The sequence below is a fragment of the Mya arenaria genome, chromosome 14, assembly GCF_026914265.1.
Source record: "Mya arenaria isolate MELC-2E11 chromosome 14, ASM2691426v1".
Taxonomy (NCBI): domain Eukaryota; kingdom Metazoa; phylum Mollusca; class Bivalvia; order Myida; family Myidae; genus Mya; species Mya arenaria.
The window spans coordinates 32,646,306-32,663,682 of NC_069135.1; the positions used below are offsets into that span (position 1 = coordinate 32,646,306).

At 33.6% G+C, this 17,377-nt stretch overlaps 1 protein-coding gene across 3 annotated transcripts; it reads left to right on the top strand.

Annotated features, from left to right (window-relative positions):
• The first annotated feature begins 261 nt into the window (after nt 1-261).
• On the top strand, nt 262-14,233 carry LOC128216818 (beta-1,3-galactosyltransferase 1-like). 3 transcript variants are annotated; one of them, XM_052923497.1, is made up of 2 exons: nt 262-436; nt 12,070-14,233. In XM_052923497.1, the coding sequence occupies exon 2, from the start codon at nt 12,159-12,161 to the stop codon at nt 13,275-13,277; it is 1,119 nt and encodes a 372-aa protein (XP_052779457.1). In that variant the 5' UTR covers nt 262-436; nt 12,070-12,158; the 3' UTR covers nt 13,278-14,233. The 3 variants fall into 3 exon arrangements, with proteins under 3 accessions (XP_052779457.1, XP_052779458.1, XP_052779456.1); XM_052923498.1 differs by lacking the exon at nt 262-436 and adding an exon at nt 4,329-4,447; XM_052923496.1 differs by lacking the exon at nt 262-436 and adding an exon at nt 9,004-9,126.
• The last annotated feature ends 3,144 nt before the right edge of the window (nt 14,234-17,377 follow it).

Below are 17,377 nucleotides of genomic sequence, written 5' to 3' on the forward strand. Positions count from 1 at the left end.
TCTTTCGTAAGAATGCCTCTCAAAATTAATGGAATTCTTCCACAAATTAGTTTTGACAGCCTTTAACCGCTCTCTAGAAACCCAGGCTTCCTACAAACACGGCAATCTATGTTTTTTCTGTCCATTCCTTAACCGGGAACTGTAATCACTTTTCTTGCTGCTGTCTGGATGTCATATCGATCCGGACGCCAATATCTCTACGATAGACTACAGCACTGTCCATAGGCCGAATCAGTATTTGGTGTTTTCAAAAGGAAAAACACCTCCATTATTTAAAACGTTGCTTTTGTGATTGAATTGTTTGTGATTGAAAAATTCTTAATTTGTTTGGATTTTGGAGCTTTTTAAAATAACGACGAATGATACAATGTCTTTCAAATTATGCTTACACAGAATTATATAGGATACAATGAGAAATGCGTCCTAGGAGTAGAAGGTAAGGTTTATACAATAATATATATGTATGAATTGGCTGAATGAAATTAACCATGGATACATTGTGTTTTATTGCTTTTAAAAACAAACAAACAAACACACAAATTATAAAACTGCATTGTTTTTGCATGAATTGGCTGAATGAAATTAACCATGGATACATTGTGTTTTATTGCTTTTAAAAACAAACAAACAAACACACAAATTATAAAACTGCACATGTTGACATATATTTAATTCGGGTTGCATTTGAATTAAAGTTACACTCGTATTTAAAATAAAACAAACATAATTTTTTATTGATTAATCTTTTACTGCTTACTAAATAGTGCATTTATGGAAAATAGAAATTCCTGATAACAAGATTGTATCCGTGTATTTAATAGCTTAAACGAACAAATATTAAATGATTGGTGAGTGCTAAAAGATTAACAGTGATCAACTATCATTTCATGAGTAGAAATACCATGTGTTGTTTTTTTTTGGCAATTTTCTTTCCATTTTAACACGGCATCCTTCATAAGAACCATTGTTTTGATATTTGTTCATCATTTTCTTTAAATTTAAACGATTGCATTAATGTTGCTACATCTCTTTTACAGAGTAAGAGTTCATCTTTAAGAAATAAGCAGCAATGTTTATACTCATGCATACGTGACACCATCGTACACATGTATAAACAATAAACTTACTTAAGACTCTAAAACGTACCTTAAAATAATGTGATGCGGATGATGTGTTCCTTATTTTGTTAGCGTGTGTATCAGTTGTGTTTTTTTTTGCAAATTACATACAACATAGTTACTTGGTGTAATTCTTTGCATTTCAAAGTGATAATACAGTGGCAACTTCAGGGACAGACCCAGGCCAAGTAGTCAATTAATAACAGATTCCATGTTAAAAGGCACACGGCTATGGTATAAAAGACACTCAACGCGAAAACATAACATTTTTTTCTAAAAACAATAATCGTGTATATTCGTGTATATGGCCTTTACTGGGAGGGAAACAATAAAGACAAATGTATGCGTTTAAAGTGACTCGCTCACGTTTTTGGACCAAAAATTAGTTTTCAAGGTAATGCATCTGAAACAGTTATTTTATCATTGTTTTACTCTATGATATCGAAATTGCAGAAAAAATACAGTTATAGCATAAAAACTATTTCGATTTTGGTGGGGTCGAACAAGAAATAAATAGAAAACGGCTGGTTAGTCCACACGGCCACCGGGGCTTTAACAACAGTGATGGATATGTTGACCTAAGGATACATTGATAACACCACGTGATAATTTCAATCAACCAATCACGCAACACCACAGCCGTAATTAATTTTCAATCGCGTTATTAACGCTAATGAAAAATGTGGTCTTCAAAGACGATATTCGAACAAATATCAACATTTGCTGAAGGGTTCCAGCTTTTGGTATTTTTGTTTTAACACTTCTTATGATTCGCCACACTTTATTTCGTAATTTAAAAAAGTGCATTTTACAAATCTTGAGCGAGTCAATTTAAAGACACGTACTGCACGTCGTAATCTAGCTTTTAAATGTATACGTCCTCTATTTGTGATCATTTGGCCTGCCAGTTTTACTCATTCTCTGAATCGGCTTCCATCATCTACCGTCCGTAAAAAATACCGTCGTTTTTCTGAATAATTGCTTATTTATGGGCGATTTACATTTACAGGAGTTGTCTTATTCTGTAAAGATCAGCTATGTTTTAATGGTCGTAAATGGATTCATTCTCGTTCAGAAACGAGTCTCAATGTAGAATGATTTTGATTGGTTCATTGTTACCCTGATACAATCTTCTCTCTGAGAAACAAAATAATATCAATGAGGAAGGAGCACAGCGACCTGCAATTTTATTATGAGGTACAAGGACAAGAACGCTTACAGGTCAAATCACGTGACTAGCAACATCACAACAAAACAGACACAGAATGTTATCAGGAATGCGTAATTTAAGGATATATCTAACCCTTGCATAGAAGTCCCCCCCCCCCTTCCCCGCTGTGCAGCCCCAACCGTGTTCAGGTTAACCCGCTTTGACAGGCTGTATTACCTGTATCTAAAGAAGACGATACATACTAAAGTTTGGTTTCATATGGAAGCGGAAAAAATGCTCACATGCTTACATTCCGTTATTTGTTTTGAACTAATTCATCACTGGGTAAAGATTGATTAAAATGTACAAAAATTACAGTGGTATAATTAAACGTAATTTAATTTTTGACGAATGTAATCTAAATTTAACAAAATTGATGTACTCTCAATACACTCTAAACCTTTATCTCAGATTTTCTTTAAAATACTCTGAAGGAAAGTTATCAAATTTTCCCCATGGAGTTCACTCTTTTGAAACAACAACTCATTCGAGTCGTGCCAGCCGTTTTAGTTCTATTGGTCCCTAAGATATGATCAAGGCAAACCTTGTGAGTTATGAAATATAAATTTGCTTAATCAAGAAATCATATTGCAACAAACAGTGGAGTTATCCCATTGAAACCGTCAATGGAACACAAACTATATCATTGGACAATGTTAGACATAAAAAACACTAAGTAATAAATTTTAAAACAACAACAACAACACAGAAGCAGCAACAGCAGCAGCAGCAACAACAACAACAACAGCAACAACAACAACAGCAGCAGCAACAACAACAGCAACAGCAGGAATAACAACAACAGCAACAAAACATACACAGTATTGTACGTCTGATTGGTAATACATTGTAACTTGATTTTTACCATATCGGAGAGTATTATCTTCGTTTCAGTTTTTACATTACATCTATATCGGAACGGTCACGAGAAGGCGGAGTTAAACCGTGCAATAAGAAGTGAGCCGATAAAATGCAACACTATTCGCTTAAACGCACAGTGGTTATAGAATTTGTAATTAAACACATGGTGCAAGACAGTAACTGCATCCACATACCCTCGCAAATTTAAAAGTAATTATATTATGTGAATTTCCTATGCCTTAAACGGATGTTGTTCCTGGTGGCCGCTTTATCTTATATAAACACTGTGTTGATATATGTGGGGCCACCTGTGTGGTCGGTACCATGAACTGGTTTAAAACCTCTGGTTATGTCTTTAACTTATCGTTACAAGGCGGTTTCCCTGATATTTATTAATGAATATATGTTCATCACCATGCATGTTTTGTACGTCTGTGTTGTGTTTTGTACAGTGGGTGTGTCTCGTTTCGTACCTGTAGAATTGTGCCTTTAAGCAGTATTCGTTTATATTTCTGCTTTATGTGTGTTTAATGTTTGCCTATTATAGATACAGTCGAACCCCGTTGGCTCGAACTCTAAGGGACCAGCGAAAATACCTCGAGCATCGGAAAATTCGAGCCAAGCGGGAATGCTTACTTTCAGTATATAGAGATCGTTCCTTTACATTCAGTTCGAGCCAACAAGGACTTCGAGCCAAGCGATTTCGAGCCAACGGGGTTCAACTGTAGATGACAAATATATGAGTACTTTCTTAAGGAAGTACACGAACAACACATTAGACAGATCGTAGTGTTATATGTGTTTAAGCCTATGTATTTTGTTTCAAGATACCGAAGGCACAATGCAACACAATTTATTAATGTGTCAAATTGGCCACCACCAATTCATAACAAACCATTCAGAGATATTCATAATGGACATTAGATCGGCATAATTGCTTTTAAATGTTTCTCGTCTAAGAGACACGTTCAAACGGGCCATTGCCTTAAGTATCCTATAAACTTGGTCGTAATGGGAAATAATGGTCGAACTGAGGCAGCAATGGGCAGATGCTGCCAACTAAATTGTTTCCGATATTCTTAAAGACCAATTTCCTGTAACTGTGCAGGAAACGTTTTTTTAATTGATATGGTAAAAACCATTTGATTCACTTGATGAAGTTCACTATCAATACGAAAACACAAAAACACTTAAGGAAAAGTGAATGAACTATCGAAATCACGAAAATAACGAAGGAATATACATCAGCATACACTGAGTGAGTTTCCTCATTGTTACAGTTTAAAGCTGCACTTTCAAAGATATACCATTTATACAACTTTTTGTCTTGGAAAATGCACATTTTTGCATAAATATCTTCAAACCAATGATATAAGATTGACAAAAATCAGATCGTAGATTTTCATTTCCATTCCAAAATTAATGTTTTATGGCTTAAACAGCTACTAACGGTTTAAGAAAAATGCAGTGAGCAGTCTTGTATCACCAGTTTCCATGGAAAATGGCTTGTTCAAAAACGAAAAAAAAAAGAAAAGAAAAAAAGTTGCCAAAACGTTCAATCTGTTAGAGTGCAGCTTCAATAACAATCTTTTTGCTGTTCAGAAATTATTTTTTACTCTTATTTTTAACAAAATTATGAAAGTATCCATCAATAAAGTTTCTCGTGTTATTACTTAATTAAGAAAGAAATACGAAAACAATACTTTGTCATTATTAGCGATACGGAAAATTATTCATAAACGATCAAATGGATATCAATTAAGCTCACGATAATGACCGTACATTATACCAAGGAAACCTTCCTTGTAATTAACAATTTCTGGATCGATGATCTGTTCTGGACTTTTCCAGATATGAGAGAATGTTAGTGCAATGCTAATAATGTTGAACCACCCTGAGCTGATAACCAATGTTTGCGTAGGGCGTAGCTTCGTTTTTACTGCTTAATGCATAAATGATTTAAATTTCTATTGTTTCCATAGGTTTTCAAAGTGCAGTAACTCTGCATAGCATGAACATTATACATCATACCACGGGAACTCTCCTTGTAATTAAAGTGACACTCTTATTCAAAACCAATACATACACATATATAACAAACATAAATTTTCAGTGATAATTTAAACCTTTAACTACTTGCTAAATAACGCATTTATGGAAAATATTGATTACTGATAAAAAGTTTGTAACCATGTATGATCTCATAAGGTAGAAATACCGTGTTTTCTGTACCTTTCTATCAAATTTAACGACAATTCCTTCTTGAGAACCATTACTTTCGACATTGAATAATCCTTTTTGGTAAATTAAAACAATTGTATGACATATGGTAAATCCTTTTGGGGAGTAATAGTGCATCTTTAACAATTTTGAGATCAATACTAAGAGCTGGACATTTCGAGATATGAGATACTGCTGGTGGACCAGTCTAAAAAAACAATGTTTCCTCGTGTATTGTTTGAGAAGCTCAGAAATACACTATCGGGATAAATAGGATTATACCCATTGTAAAAGGGTCTGATGTTATTTACCTTACCGAAAAGGTTTCGCGAACATTAACCACATAGCTAGATAATTATCGCGAACATTAAGTGGTTAACACGAAAAAAAATCTTTATCAGATTATCTTACGACAGTAATATGTTACCATAATTTTGCGGTATAAACCTAAATTGGATTAAAACAGCCGAGAAACGGGCCATATTGTTGACATATTGGCTGTTTAATGCAAACAACAGGCCCATTTCTGTTATCTTGTTAAATGACACAAGGATCGAAACCCAGACATCCATACAATCAGAGAGAGATACAAAGGAACAGCAAAGAATGTTAAAACAAATATCAAAGCTCTTAGCATTACAAAATGTCCATGTTAGTGACAGTATAAGCAGTGTCTAGTATTTTGTATAAGTTTCACTGGACTTACCCTCTCTTGCAAATGGTAAACCATAAACAAAAAAGGAAAATCAACTAAATCGAACATAACTTTACGTGGGAACGAGTAAGTGATATAAATGCTTAACTTTAAACATTTGTTTGTAGCAACCATGATATGGACCAAGGCTGTAAGTGTAAACGTTTATTCCTTCGCCAATTGGATCACATGTAGCAATTAAAATATATTATCTACTCCCACGACGAAAACAAATTCCAAAATTCCGTATTGTCATTAATCAGTTAGCCCTACCTGCCCACCTAAAGATGCACTTTGACCCCCAAAGAAGATTTGCCATATTTAATACAATTATTTTCAGTTACCAAAAAGGAAGAATAAATGCCGAAAACAATGGTTCTTATATATGATAGCGCCTTTAATTTGAAAACGGATCGAAAAACAGGATATTTCTTCCTTATGGGACGATAGTAGATAACATATTGGCTGTATAACGCAATGCAAACTACAGCCCATTTCTGTTATCTTGTTTAATGACACAAGGATAAAAAACCAGACAACCATACAGTCAGAAAAAGACTCGAAGGAGCAGCAAAGAATGTTAAAATAAATATCAAAGCTCTTAGCATTACTAAATATCCATGTTAGTGACAGCATAAGCAGTGTCTAGTACTTTGTATAAGTTTCATTGAACTTATGCTCTCTTGCAAATGGTAAACCATAAACAAAAAAGGAAAAACAGCTAAATCGAACATAACTTCGCATGAGAACAGATAGTGGTATAAATGTATAACATGTGTTTGTAGCAACCATGATATGGACCAAGGCTGTAAGTGTAAACGTTCATGCTTTCGTCAATTGGATCACATGTAACATTTAAATTAAATTATCTACGTCCACGATAAAAACAAATTCCAAAAGTCCGTTTTGTCATTAATCAGTTAGCCCTGCCTGCTCACTTAAAGATGCACTTTGACTCCCGAAGAAGATTTGCCATGTTTATTACAATTGTTTTCAGTTACCAAAAAAGAGGAATACATGTAGAAAACAATGGTTCTTATGAAGGATACCGAATTTATTTTGAAAAAGGTGCAAAAAACACGTTTTTAACCTTATTGGACGATGTAGATCACAGTAAATCTTCTATCATTCACCAATCATTTAATATCTTTGCGTTCTCAGCTATTAAATTATACACGGTTATAAACTTGTTATCAGTAATGAGTAGTTTCCATAATTGCGTTATTTAGTAAGTAGTTGAAGGTTTGTCACTCAAAGTTTATGTTTGTTATACAAGTGTATGTATTAACTTTGAATTGAATATTAATCTTTATACAGTCAGAATCCTGTATGCGACAATCCGTTTTAACGACCAACCCACTAATGAGACCATTTTTTTCAGATCGGATCTTTTTACTTCATAATTTAATGGTCGTTAACCCCGAAAAAAACGGGTGCCTTGCTATTCAGTAATACGACCACTTTCAGTCTTTTTTAATTAATGTACTACCCTTGCCTCAATTAACTTTATAATTATAATTGAATTACCATTACTCTTTAATATTTTTTAGATAATTTGGACTTCTCATGACCAGATTGTTTGGCAACAAATATGTTTATATGTGAATGTAGCAATAACTTAACACATTCAAATAACAAAACCATTTACTGATAACATACACAGTGGTATAAAAACACTCACTACTCTTAATATGGTCAATTTAGAGCTGCACTCTCACAGATTTACCATTTTTACAACTTTTTTATATTTTTTTTATCTTGGAAAGTGCATTTTTTTGCGTAGATATCTGCAAACCAATGATTTAAGGTTGCTGACAAAAAATTCAGATCGTAGATTTTCATATTTCCGTTCGAAAATTGATGTTTTATGGCTCAAACCGTTACTAACGGTTTCAGAAAAAATGCATAAAACATCAATTTTTGAACTTAAATATAAAAATCTGCGATCTGAGTTTTTGTCAGCAGTCTTATATAACTGGTTTCCATGGATTTTCGCGAAAATTGGCTCGTTCCAAGACAAAAAATAAAAACGTTGTCAAAACGTTCAAACTGTGAGAGTGCATCTTTAAATATATAAGACCACACTAATATCATATGTTTTAAAGAAGAGAATTTAAGATACATAGTGCCAAAACTGATACGCATATACCAATAATTCACTTAGACTTAGAACATATGCCTTATTCAAACATGCTTTTATCAGAGAAAAATACTTAGAAACTTACCATGAAAATAAATTTCGATATGCTCTTGCACGATTTAGAACTTCTGCCAATCTTGCCAGACTTGAAATCGAGACGGGCAGGTGTACTAACACCCCCGTAAATGAAATAATATGTGTATCATGCAATAAGAATCAGGTAGAATCTGAATTTCATTTTCTACTTGTGTGCCTTAAATATAGGGAATCAAGAAACAAATATTTCAAGCTTTATTTTTAGTCGTAACATAAAGAATACCACATTTAGATTAGCAAAATATATCTACTTTGATAACCAGCTTAGGGAAGTTTTAAATAACTAGCACGTATATCCTTTTATACACGAGTTGCTGCTTTTTCATGTATTTATACTAACAAATTTAGCTACATTTCTGATTTTATAACCACACTCTAACGACTATAGGATGTTATATCATTCAAATTAAATTGCTCCAAAAATTGTATTTCTGTACTTTTTCCATTCATTGTATTGTACGTTATATGCTATGGACATTGTAAAATGTTTTACGCAATAAACTTATCGTTTTGTATCGTATTTGTACATCGGAAGTTTATGTTTACAAATGTTACAAAACTGATAACATTTCTGACCATTCTCCATTGATATCTCACGCACATTATAAAATTGATAAACAGGCTCATACGCCAATGGTTAGTCCCGTGATAAATGTGATAACGACTGAATCGTATGGCGATAATATCAATTTATATCCTCACAGCGCTGCATTGCTCATGGTTCTTTATCATCTTATTTAACTTTCGTGAGCTAAATTGGAATGTGAATTAAGATGGGAGTAAATTGGTAAATAGTTTTGCGTTGTTTTGATGTGATTTTAAACTAGATTTTTGTTTTCTCACATGAATACTATTCCAAATATTTGAGACAAAAGCTTTTTGATTTAAATAACGTTATTTGGAATAGATCTATGATTTCTGTAAAAAATGTTCGTTTGTTATGATTTTTTTCTTTTTTTTGTAGTATGAATGTTTGCATTCATTTATTTAAACGAAAATCCTGTTTACAGGTTATAAGATCTCTTTTTAGTTAAAAGTATTCTAATGCTAAGTCTGTATTTCTAATAATTTGTTCGCACCTAAATGGTTGTATATTACTTAACAATTTGTAACCAAAAACGGTAAGTTAAATATATGTGAATGAACCTGTCTAAACCAGGGGCCGTATTGCAGAAGCATCTTAAGTTAAAATATGCTTCTGTAATACGGACCCAGAACTAATAGTTTCATTCGAGTCCACAGTAACTTAGACGTATAAGCTTTTATTTTCGTTTCACCATACATAACTGTGCTTTAGCGTTTTGAAATTGTGGACAGAAAGGTGCCATTATTTTTTTACCGAAACGTGAATTTGTGCATTTGACTTGAAAAACGAAAATTAGTTATCTTGTCAACTGAGTTTGCTGTCTTTTCTATACCATAGTGACCCTCTGTTTGCACCGACTAACGGCCATTGTGCTATTTTCACCTTCCGCGGGTGTTCAAAGGTACTACTACGCCTACTGCCACCCATCCGATACACACTCCCTGCGTCAGATTTGGCATTGCCAATGTATCAGCTTATGAGGTTTTATTCCAAGTCAGTAAGATGACCTGAAGTAATGTCGTAATGAATAAGAAAGGGCTCGTTCGCTTCGCTCACTCCGTCCATTCTTATTAATTAAGAATTTACTTCAAGTCATTTAACTACTGCTAAGTCAAGCTTTTAGTTAAGTTATTCACATGAAAAACAAATATTAACAGGAGTGTACGTGACCCGAGCGAGATATTTGTTTGAGATTAGCATGACCATGATAAAAACTAAGGAGAGTGTCAAAATATTATCCAACCAATAGCATACTAATACAAGATAAACACACCGAACTAAACGGAATTTCATAATAATGCGCTCAGTGGTAACATTTAAATCCTTTTTAAAAGTGAAAATAAAAATCTGCAAGCCAATAAACTGCCTATATCCTTATCAGGAAAAATTACGAAAAAAACATATTCACAGTAAATGAGGTTTACATACGGGCTCCAGTATAGACGCCATGTGATAAACTGAGAAATGAACAGAAAAAGACATCAATTTGATAGACGTTTTTTTTAGCGATTATTTATATTTATTTTAAAACCATTTTGGTTGTTTTTGTTTTCGTTTGTTTTCCAATCATGCTTGGTGTAGAAATGTTTGCAACCAAAGTTTGATTAATTGTGTTTCCCATTCAACAACAAACAAACATTCAAAGTGACATCAACCTAAGCATGAGAGAGCACTTTGATTAAAATAGCAACCGAGTTTAAATCAGTTAAATGTACAAGTCACAACTGGCTTCGGTCGAAAAATGTTTAAAGAATGAATAAGAAAATCATGTAATCATACTGCATTAAAAGTATTTATCATCGAAATTTCTACAAATATAAGAAACGAAAACAAATAAGGTTCAGGGAGAAGGAAGATCTCGTGACGTTCGTGGAATGTGTCTCATTATTAAATATCAATACAGCCAGCCCAAATAGTTGTGGGTATCGCTTATGCACCGGCGTGAGATTGAGTTGTAAATTAAATTGTCAAAGTCTGGTTAAGAAGTATTTGAGTATTTGAATGCAAGATAAAAACAACGTTGTAAGTCCAAAGCCACACATTAGTTTTAACAAAGCAATGGCAGATAAGTTAATACTCAAAAGTCAGAATTCAACAAACGTTTTAATCAAAAATCTGTCAAACAAATCCATCCTTTAGAATGAAATTAAACCATTTGTAATACTAGATACTTTATGCGGAACAACAAAGAAAAACACAAACAAAAACACACACAATAACACAAAAAAACACAAGAGTAATTAGTAAGTTAACAGGAAGTCTACTTTTAAGATGTGATGAAGCATATGCTTGTATGATTCTATGTGCATATGTGTTAGTGGAAAACACTTTTTTTCTAATTTAAAATCATTCACAAACCTGCAGTTCGTGTTAAAGAAAAAACAACATGTTTGTAAAAGTGTACCGTCAATGTTTCGTACTGTTTAAAGCCTGTTGCGCATTTGGGTTAAAATAATAGAGAGAGCGTTTGTAGCGAAAATATAATATTAACTTGGCAACTGAATCTTAAAGATATTTCATGTAATTACTGTCTATCTCTTTAGAAATTTGTAGTATCAACTCGACAACCATAGCATGCTCATTAGTGTTTACCTAATTTTGAAATTTTACGATTAAAAATTATGCTTGCTTTTAAAATCAATGTTTTTGTACATGTACACAATATCCAATTAATCTATTTGTGAAGCCTTTGTTATGATACTAGAAAGTGATAAGGCATGATATGCTGTTTTTTTCATCGAAAAAATTATTGCAAAATATTGCTGGATTATGAAAAGTCCAAACTGCCATTTATCATCATTATTGTATTGCCAAATACTTTCTCAAACCAGAGTGATCGAAATATTGAAAACTATATCTTTGATATCATTGTTCAAATAGTTCCGTATGCTATAAAGGGAAAATAAAGTGTGCGCCTTAGGATAGATATTTTATTTCTGCGTAAAGAATGACAATATGACAAAATGAATACAGCAGTCATCAAGACATACCAAGACGGTATAGAAAACAAAATACTGCCAACATTTGCGCCTCGATTATTTGACAAATGAGAATTACAATTTTTAAATACTAAATAGTACGTAACACTTCTAGAAACAAAGAAACCACTGATATAAACATTTTTTTTGTTTATTTTCACTTCAGTTTCAAATACAAGAGGATTGGCATGACCTGTTGACCGATGATTATGCACAGGAACTGTACCATGCACCTGAAGCTCCCTGTGACGTATAATGTTCCCAAGGCTGTCGTACGCGCAACGTTTACTGGCACTTATGTTTTTCGTCAGTTTTATCATGGTATTCTTTAACAGCACGACCGTGGATTTAAGTTCACCAAGTAGGCGTTTGCCCTATATGGAACAATACTTGCAAAATGCTCTGAGGAGTGTAAATACGGTACAGGATGCTCAAGAAAATGTGGATAATATAACAGGCAGAAATGGACACCAGAAAGGGTGGGACCTGACAACGCGTACACCTCCCATTAATCCCCACGAATTCAAGGTTCTTATCAACCCTTCATCTTTGTGTCAGCACAAGAATTTAACATATTTAGTTTACGTCCATACTGCACCAGGAAATTTCAAGAAACGTCAGACGATTCGTCAAACATGGGGAGCAAAAACATTGATGCTGAAGTACAAAATGCGAATTGTGTTCATTATGGGGGTCGTAGAAGATTCGGTAACTATGCAACGTGTGAATTCCGAAAGCGATCGCTATGGTGATATTGTTATGGAGGACTTTCAGGATAGCTACAGGAATTTGACCTACAAAGCCATTGCTGGGTTAAAGTGGATTTCTAGCTACTGTACGAATGTCACATATGTCATCAAGTCTGATGACGATATCCTCATTGATATGCATTCTTTAATGGAAACCATGAGTTCAAAGGAAGTAAAGAAATATGGAACAAGTCGGTTGATTATGTGCAATCAATGGCTTAAAATGAAAGTGATAAGAGACAAAAAGAGCAAGTGGTATGTTCCAGAAGAGGAATTTGATAAAGAATATTTTCCGCCCTACTGTTCTGGTTCTTTGTTCATAATGAGTATAGATGTTGTTTTTGCAATGTATGATATGTCTTTGTACACGAAATTCTTCTGGGTGGATGACTTTTATATCACTGGATTACTAGTAGAAAAACTGAATTTGGAACACAAACGTCTGAATGACAATTACATGTTAAACGCTAGAGCTGCTGTTGAAAAATTCGACAAAGATGAAAAGCGAGAGCTTAAGTTTTTCCATGTTCATAAATTGACAGACATATTCAGAATGTGGAAGCGTCTACGTTCAGAAAAGAATAATTCTTGTGATAATTGTTTTACATGGGTGCCGCCTAGATGACTCATGAGTAGCAGTAAATGACACAGATGAGATGAAAGATCAATATACTCACCTTAAAAAAATGCCTCAGCATGCAATCCCATTACTTTCTATGAATCTATATCCCTTGGTGATAAAGCCTTTAACGCTTTCTTTTGACAATGATGCTATGCAACTTTCCGGAGAAAATGATAATGGACAACCGCGAGGAGCAATAAACGAAACAATAATGATAATAGGAGCAATTACCTGTAAACCTTCCTTGTAACGGATTGCTTTATCTAATTCAGTGCATCTTCGCAACGATCACTGTGTTCTAAAACGTGGATGTTATTTTAGTTTTTGTCTTCTTAAGTGCCACACAATGACTTTAATTCTGTATTTTATGTTCAAGCATGCCTGTTTTGTGCTCTATAAAGGTATCAGATCTTTGAATAACACAATCTTATATTCGGTCACTTATCATATTTACGAAATAAAATATGTTGTATTTAGCCATTTTAACACATCACATTTAAGAATAAATATTTACATTTGCAGATGATTTTGCCATGCCGTCCAAGAATCAGACAAGATCTATTAGCGAAGCTGACAAAATTAAGTACAATAACAACCTTTATATTTTCAAAGCCTTTATCGGTTTGTTTTCAGTTTCATGATTGAGTTACCCACCATGAAAGTAGGAGAAGATATATTGTATTTAATGGTGCATGCGATACTTATCATGTTAAGTATTTGGATAAGGCTTTCAAACTGAAGATACTCTATTTAAGTTGTAATAAAGAAAATCCCATCAACATCTTTCTGACTAATCTGCGAGATGTTGCATCTAAAGCAAAGGTAATCACCGCGACCAGACAAAAAGAGATAAAGATGCATTATCATATGAAGCTATTTAAACGTTGTACATGTTACGATTTTAAGGATATTTATGTATTCTGATATCGATAGTCGACAAAATAAAGTATGGAAAGGATTCTTTTCACCATATTTGTATTTTATCTTCAAGTAACGTTTTGTCATTTTTGACATTTCTATGTTAATCAGGATTCGTTTTTCGTGTTTTGTTTCACAGCATTGGTATCGCAGTGGTCTATGTGTTTGCCTGTTATGTTTTGAATTGTTCTGGAAATCATTTTTCCAATAATTTCATAAAGGTATGCACCTCTATATTTCTTGTTTTTATTTTATTATAAAGACGAACATTTAAGTTGTTGTTTTAGCCTTTGTGTAAAAGTTATCGTTCCAGATTAATGTATGATGTATGGTTCAAATCCCTATTACATATATTTACACTACCGAATGTTACATTGATGTTGCCAGCATTCAGCAGTACCGTCCCTCAGCACTTTCAGTGCTTTGATTCGTGTTTCGTTTCACAGCATATCCAGAGCGTAAATTAATTATTCGGAGGCACAAAAAATGTCTGAATCATTTCAAGATTCTTATCCAATGATCTGGAACAACCATGAAAATAAATAGTCATAGTAACGAAGACTGCATTGATTGCGTTTGATTAGTCATTCAATTTTGCTCTGGCAGATGGACAGATGTGGTCATATGATACGATCAGGATTTTATTCAAAACTTTGCTTATTGAAAGTCGGAAACGTCTTTGAAAACGCGGTGATTCCCGTACGTTGTAACGCAGAACATCCCATTTGCACAAGTTTGGTTAAAAAGGATGCTTTGTGGATATTTAAATATCGATTGTTACAAATATGAAATATGATAATATTCATCACACTTTATCTTAATTTGTTCAGCCAAACGAGCAAGCTTAAAAAGATTTACAAGAAAAAACAAGCATGTTTGTTATGTCAAGTTACATTGTTAAGATGACGTAAAACGGTCCCCCACAATGAACTTCTGTTTTTACTGGCCATATCAATGCTGTAACCTCAACAGTAGGAGATCATTCGATTATTCGATTTAACCCATAATCTTTTTTGACGTTGTTTACTCTAATTGAGTATTTGATAGGATATTATCCTTGTGCCCAGAAACAAGAGCATATATAAGCATTTCACTGCTGGTCTTGCCATAGTAGTTTCTGTTCTATCTGTTCGGCTTACCAGATACATTGCGTATAAATGCATTCTAGAGGAGAGAAATATCAGAAAACATAATGTATGAAACAGGCAGTATGTGCTTGATTTATGTATCAAATCATCCCGAAGGATCAGAAACAAGATATATCACTTAAGACATAAGAAGCGAGGAGTGTATAATTGGCATAATTGGCACATAACTATTGATAAAATCAAAGCAACAAGACATGGAGTGCCCTTTTGTAAGAAATGTGTTAATAAGTATTGATTTTGCTTTGACAAACAGATAATTTTAATCGTATTTCATGTAAAACTGGCTAATTGAACGTTGAAATCACAGAGAGCTTAGATACGCGATGCCATATTCACTACGCAATGAAAAAGCAAATTCATATATTTCTGATTTCGTTACATGTTGTTGCATACGAATCAAAGGGTAATGCCCATATTCAGTTCTGTAGGCTTCTGTAGATTGAAGAGGTATTCGGTGCCTGATTGTCAACAAATCTGAAAAAGCAATGGTTATATTCAATATAATGTTTCATAATAATTCTTAACTATTTAAAGCAAACTTGGCGCTTTGTTTGAGTGTAAATGTTATGTCGTAAATCGGGTGAACTTATACTGATAACGGACTAGGTGATAAGGAGAGATTAAGATGATAACGATTATTTAATATGAATGTACTATTCGTTATCTTGAGGCATTGCGGCGTAGTCTCTAGTAAAGTAGGAACAAGATCATAGCTAAGCTTTTTGACCCCATAGAATCATGGCTAACAAGAGCATAATTATATAAATATTTCACTGCTGGCCTTGCCATAGTAGTTTCTGTTTAATCTGTTCGGCTTACCAGATGCATTGCGTATAAATGCATTCTAGAAAACAGAAATATCAGAAAGATGAATGTATAAAACAGACAGTCTGTGCTTAATTCATGTATTAAATCATCCCGAAGGATCAGAAACAAGATAAATCACTTAAGACATAAGTAGCGTTGACTGCTTTATTGGCATATTTGGCACATAACTATTGATAAAATCAAATCACCAAGACATGGAGTGTCCTCTTGTATGAAATGTTTTAATACGTATTGATTCTTGCTTTGACAAACAGATAATTTTAATCGGATTTAATGTAGAAACTGGCGAATTGAACGTTGAAATATCAAAGAGCTTTAATGCGCGATGCTATATTCGCTTCGTAATGAAAAAGCAAATTCCTATTTTTCAAAATTTTATTACATGTTGTTACATACGAATCAAAGGGTAATGCCCATATTCAGTTATGTAGGATTCTGTAGATTAAAGAGCTATTCGGTGCCTAATTGTCAACAAATCTGAAAAAGCAATGATTATATTCAATATAATGTTTCATAATATTTTTGTTTTTCTTAACTATTTAAAACAAACTTGGCGCTTTGTTTGAGTGTATAATTATGATGTGTCGCAAACCGGATTCACTTATAATGATAATGGACTAGGTAATAAGGAGTAGTTCGGATGATAAAGATTATTTCTTATGAATGTACTATATATGAATGTTATCTTGATGCGTTGTGCGCCTCAAATCTCTAGTTGAGTAGGAACAAGATCATAGCTAAGGTTTTGCTGCTGTCTTTGTCCATGTTTATATAGTATTACGGGATCTTAACTAGATACCAAAAATCATTTTAATAAAAAAAAATAACAATGAAAATATGAAAACACCAGACTCGGTTAACTTGACACTGTTCATTGACAGCAATGACTCCATGAGTAGGCCCTACAGCTCAACACCCTCAACACCAGCCTGAGTCGTATGCTGTTTCCAAGAGTGACAGTAGTTATTTATAAATAAATTATCACGACGGACCCGGAAATAAGTAGTTACAGAAGGGTCAATATAACCGAATGATGTATTCATTGTATATGAGGATTTTGACTCCCATATAATCACAACCCACCGGTCATTATTCTTTTATCAGTGCAAAAAATATACGTGTATCTTGGAAAGAGATCCGTGAGAAACAATAACGCAGAAAGTATAAAAAATACAAGTCTCAATACCCTGAACACCGACTTACTTTGTT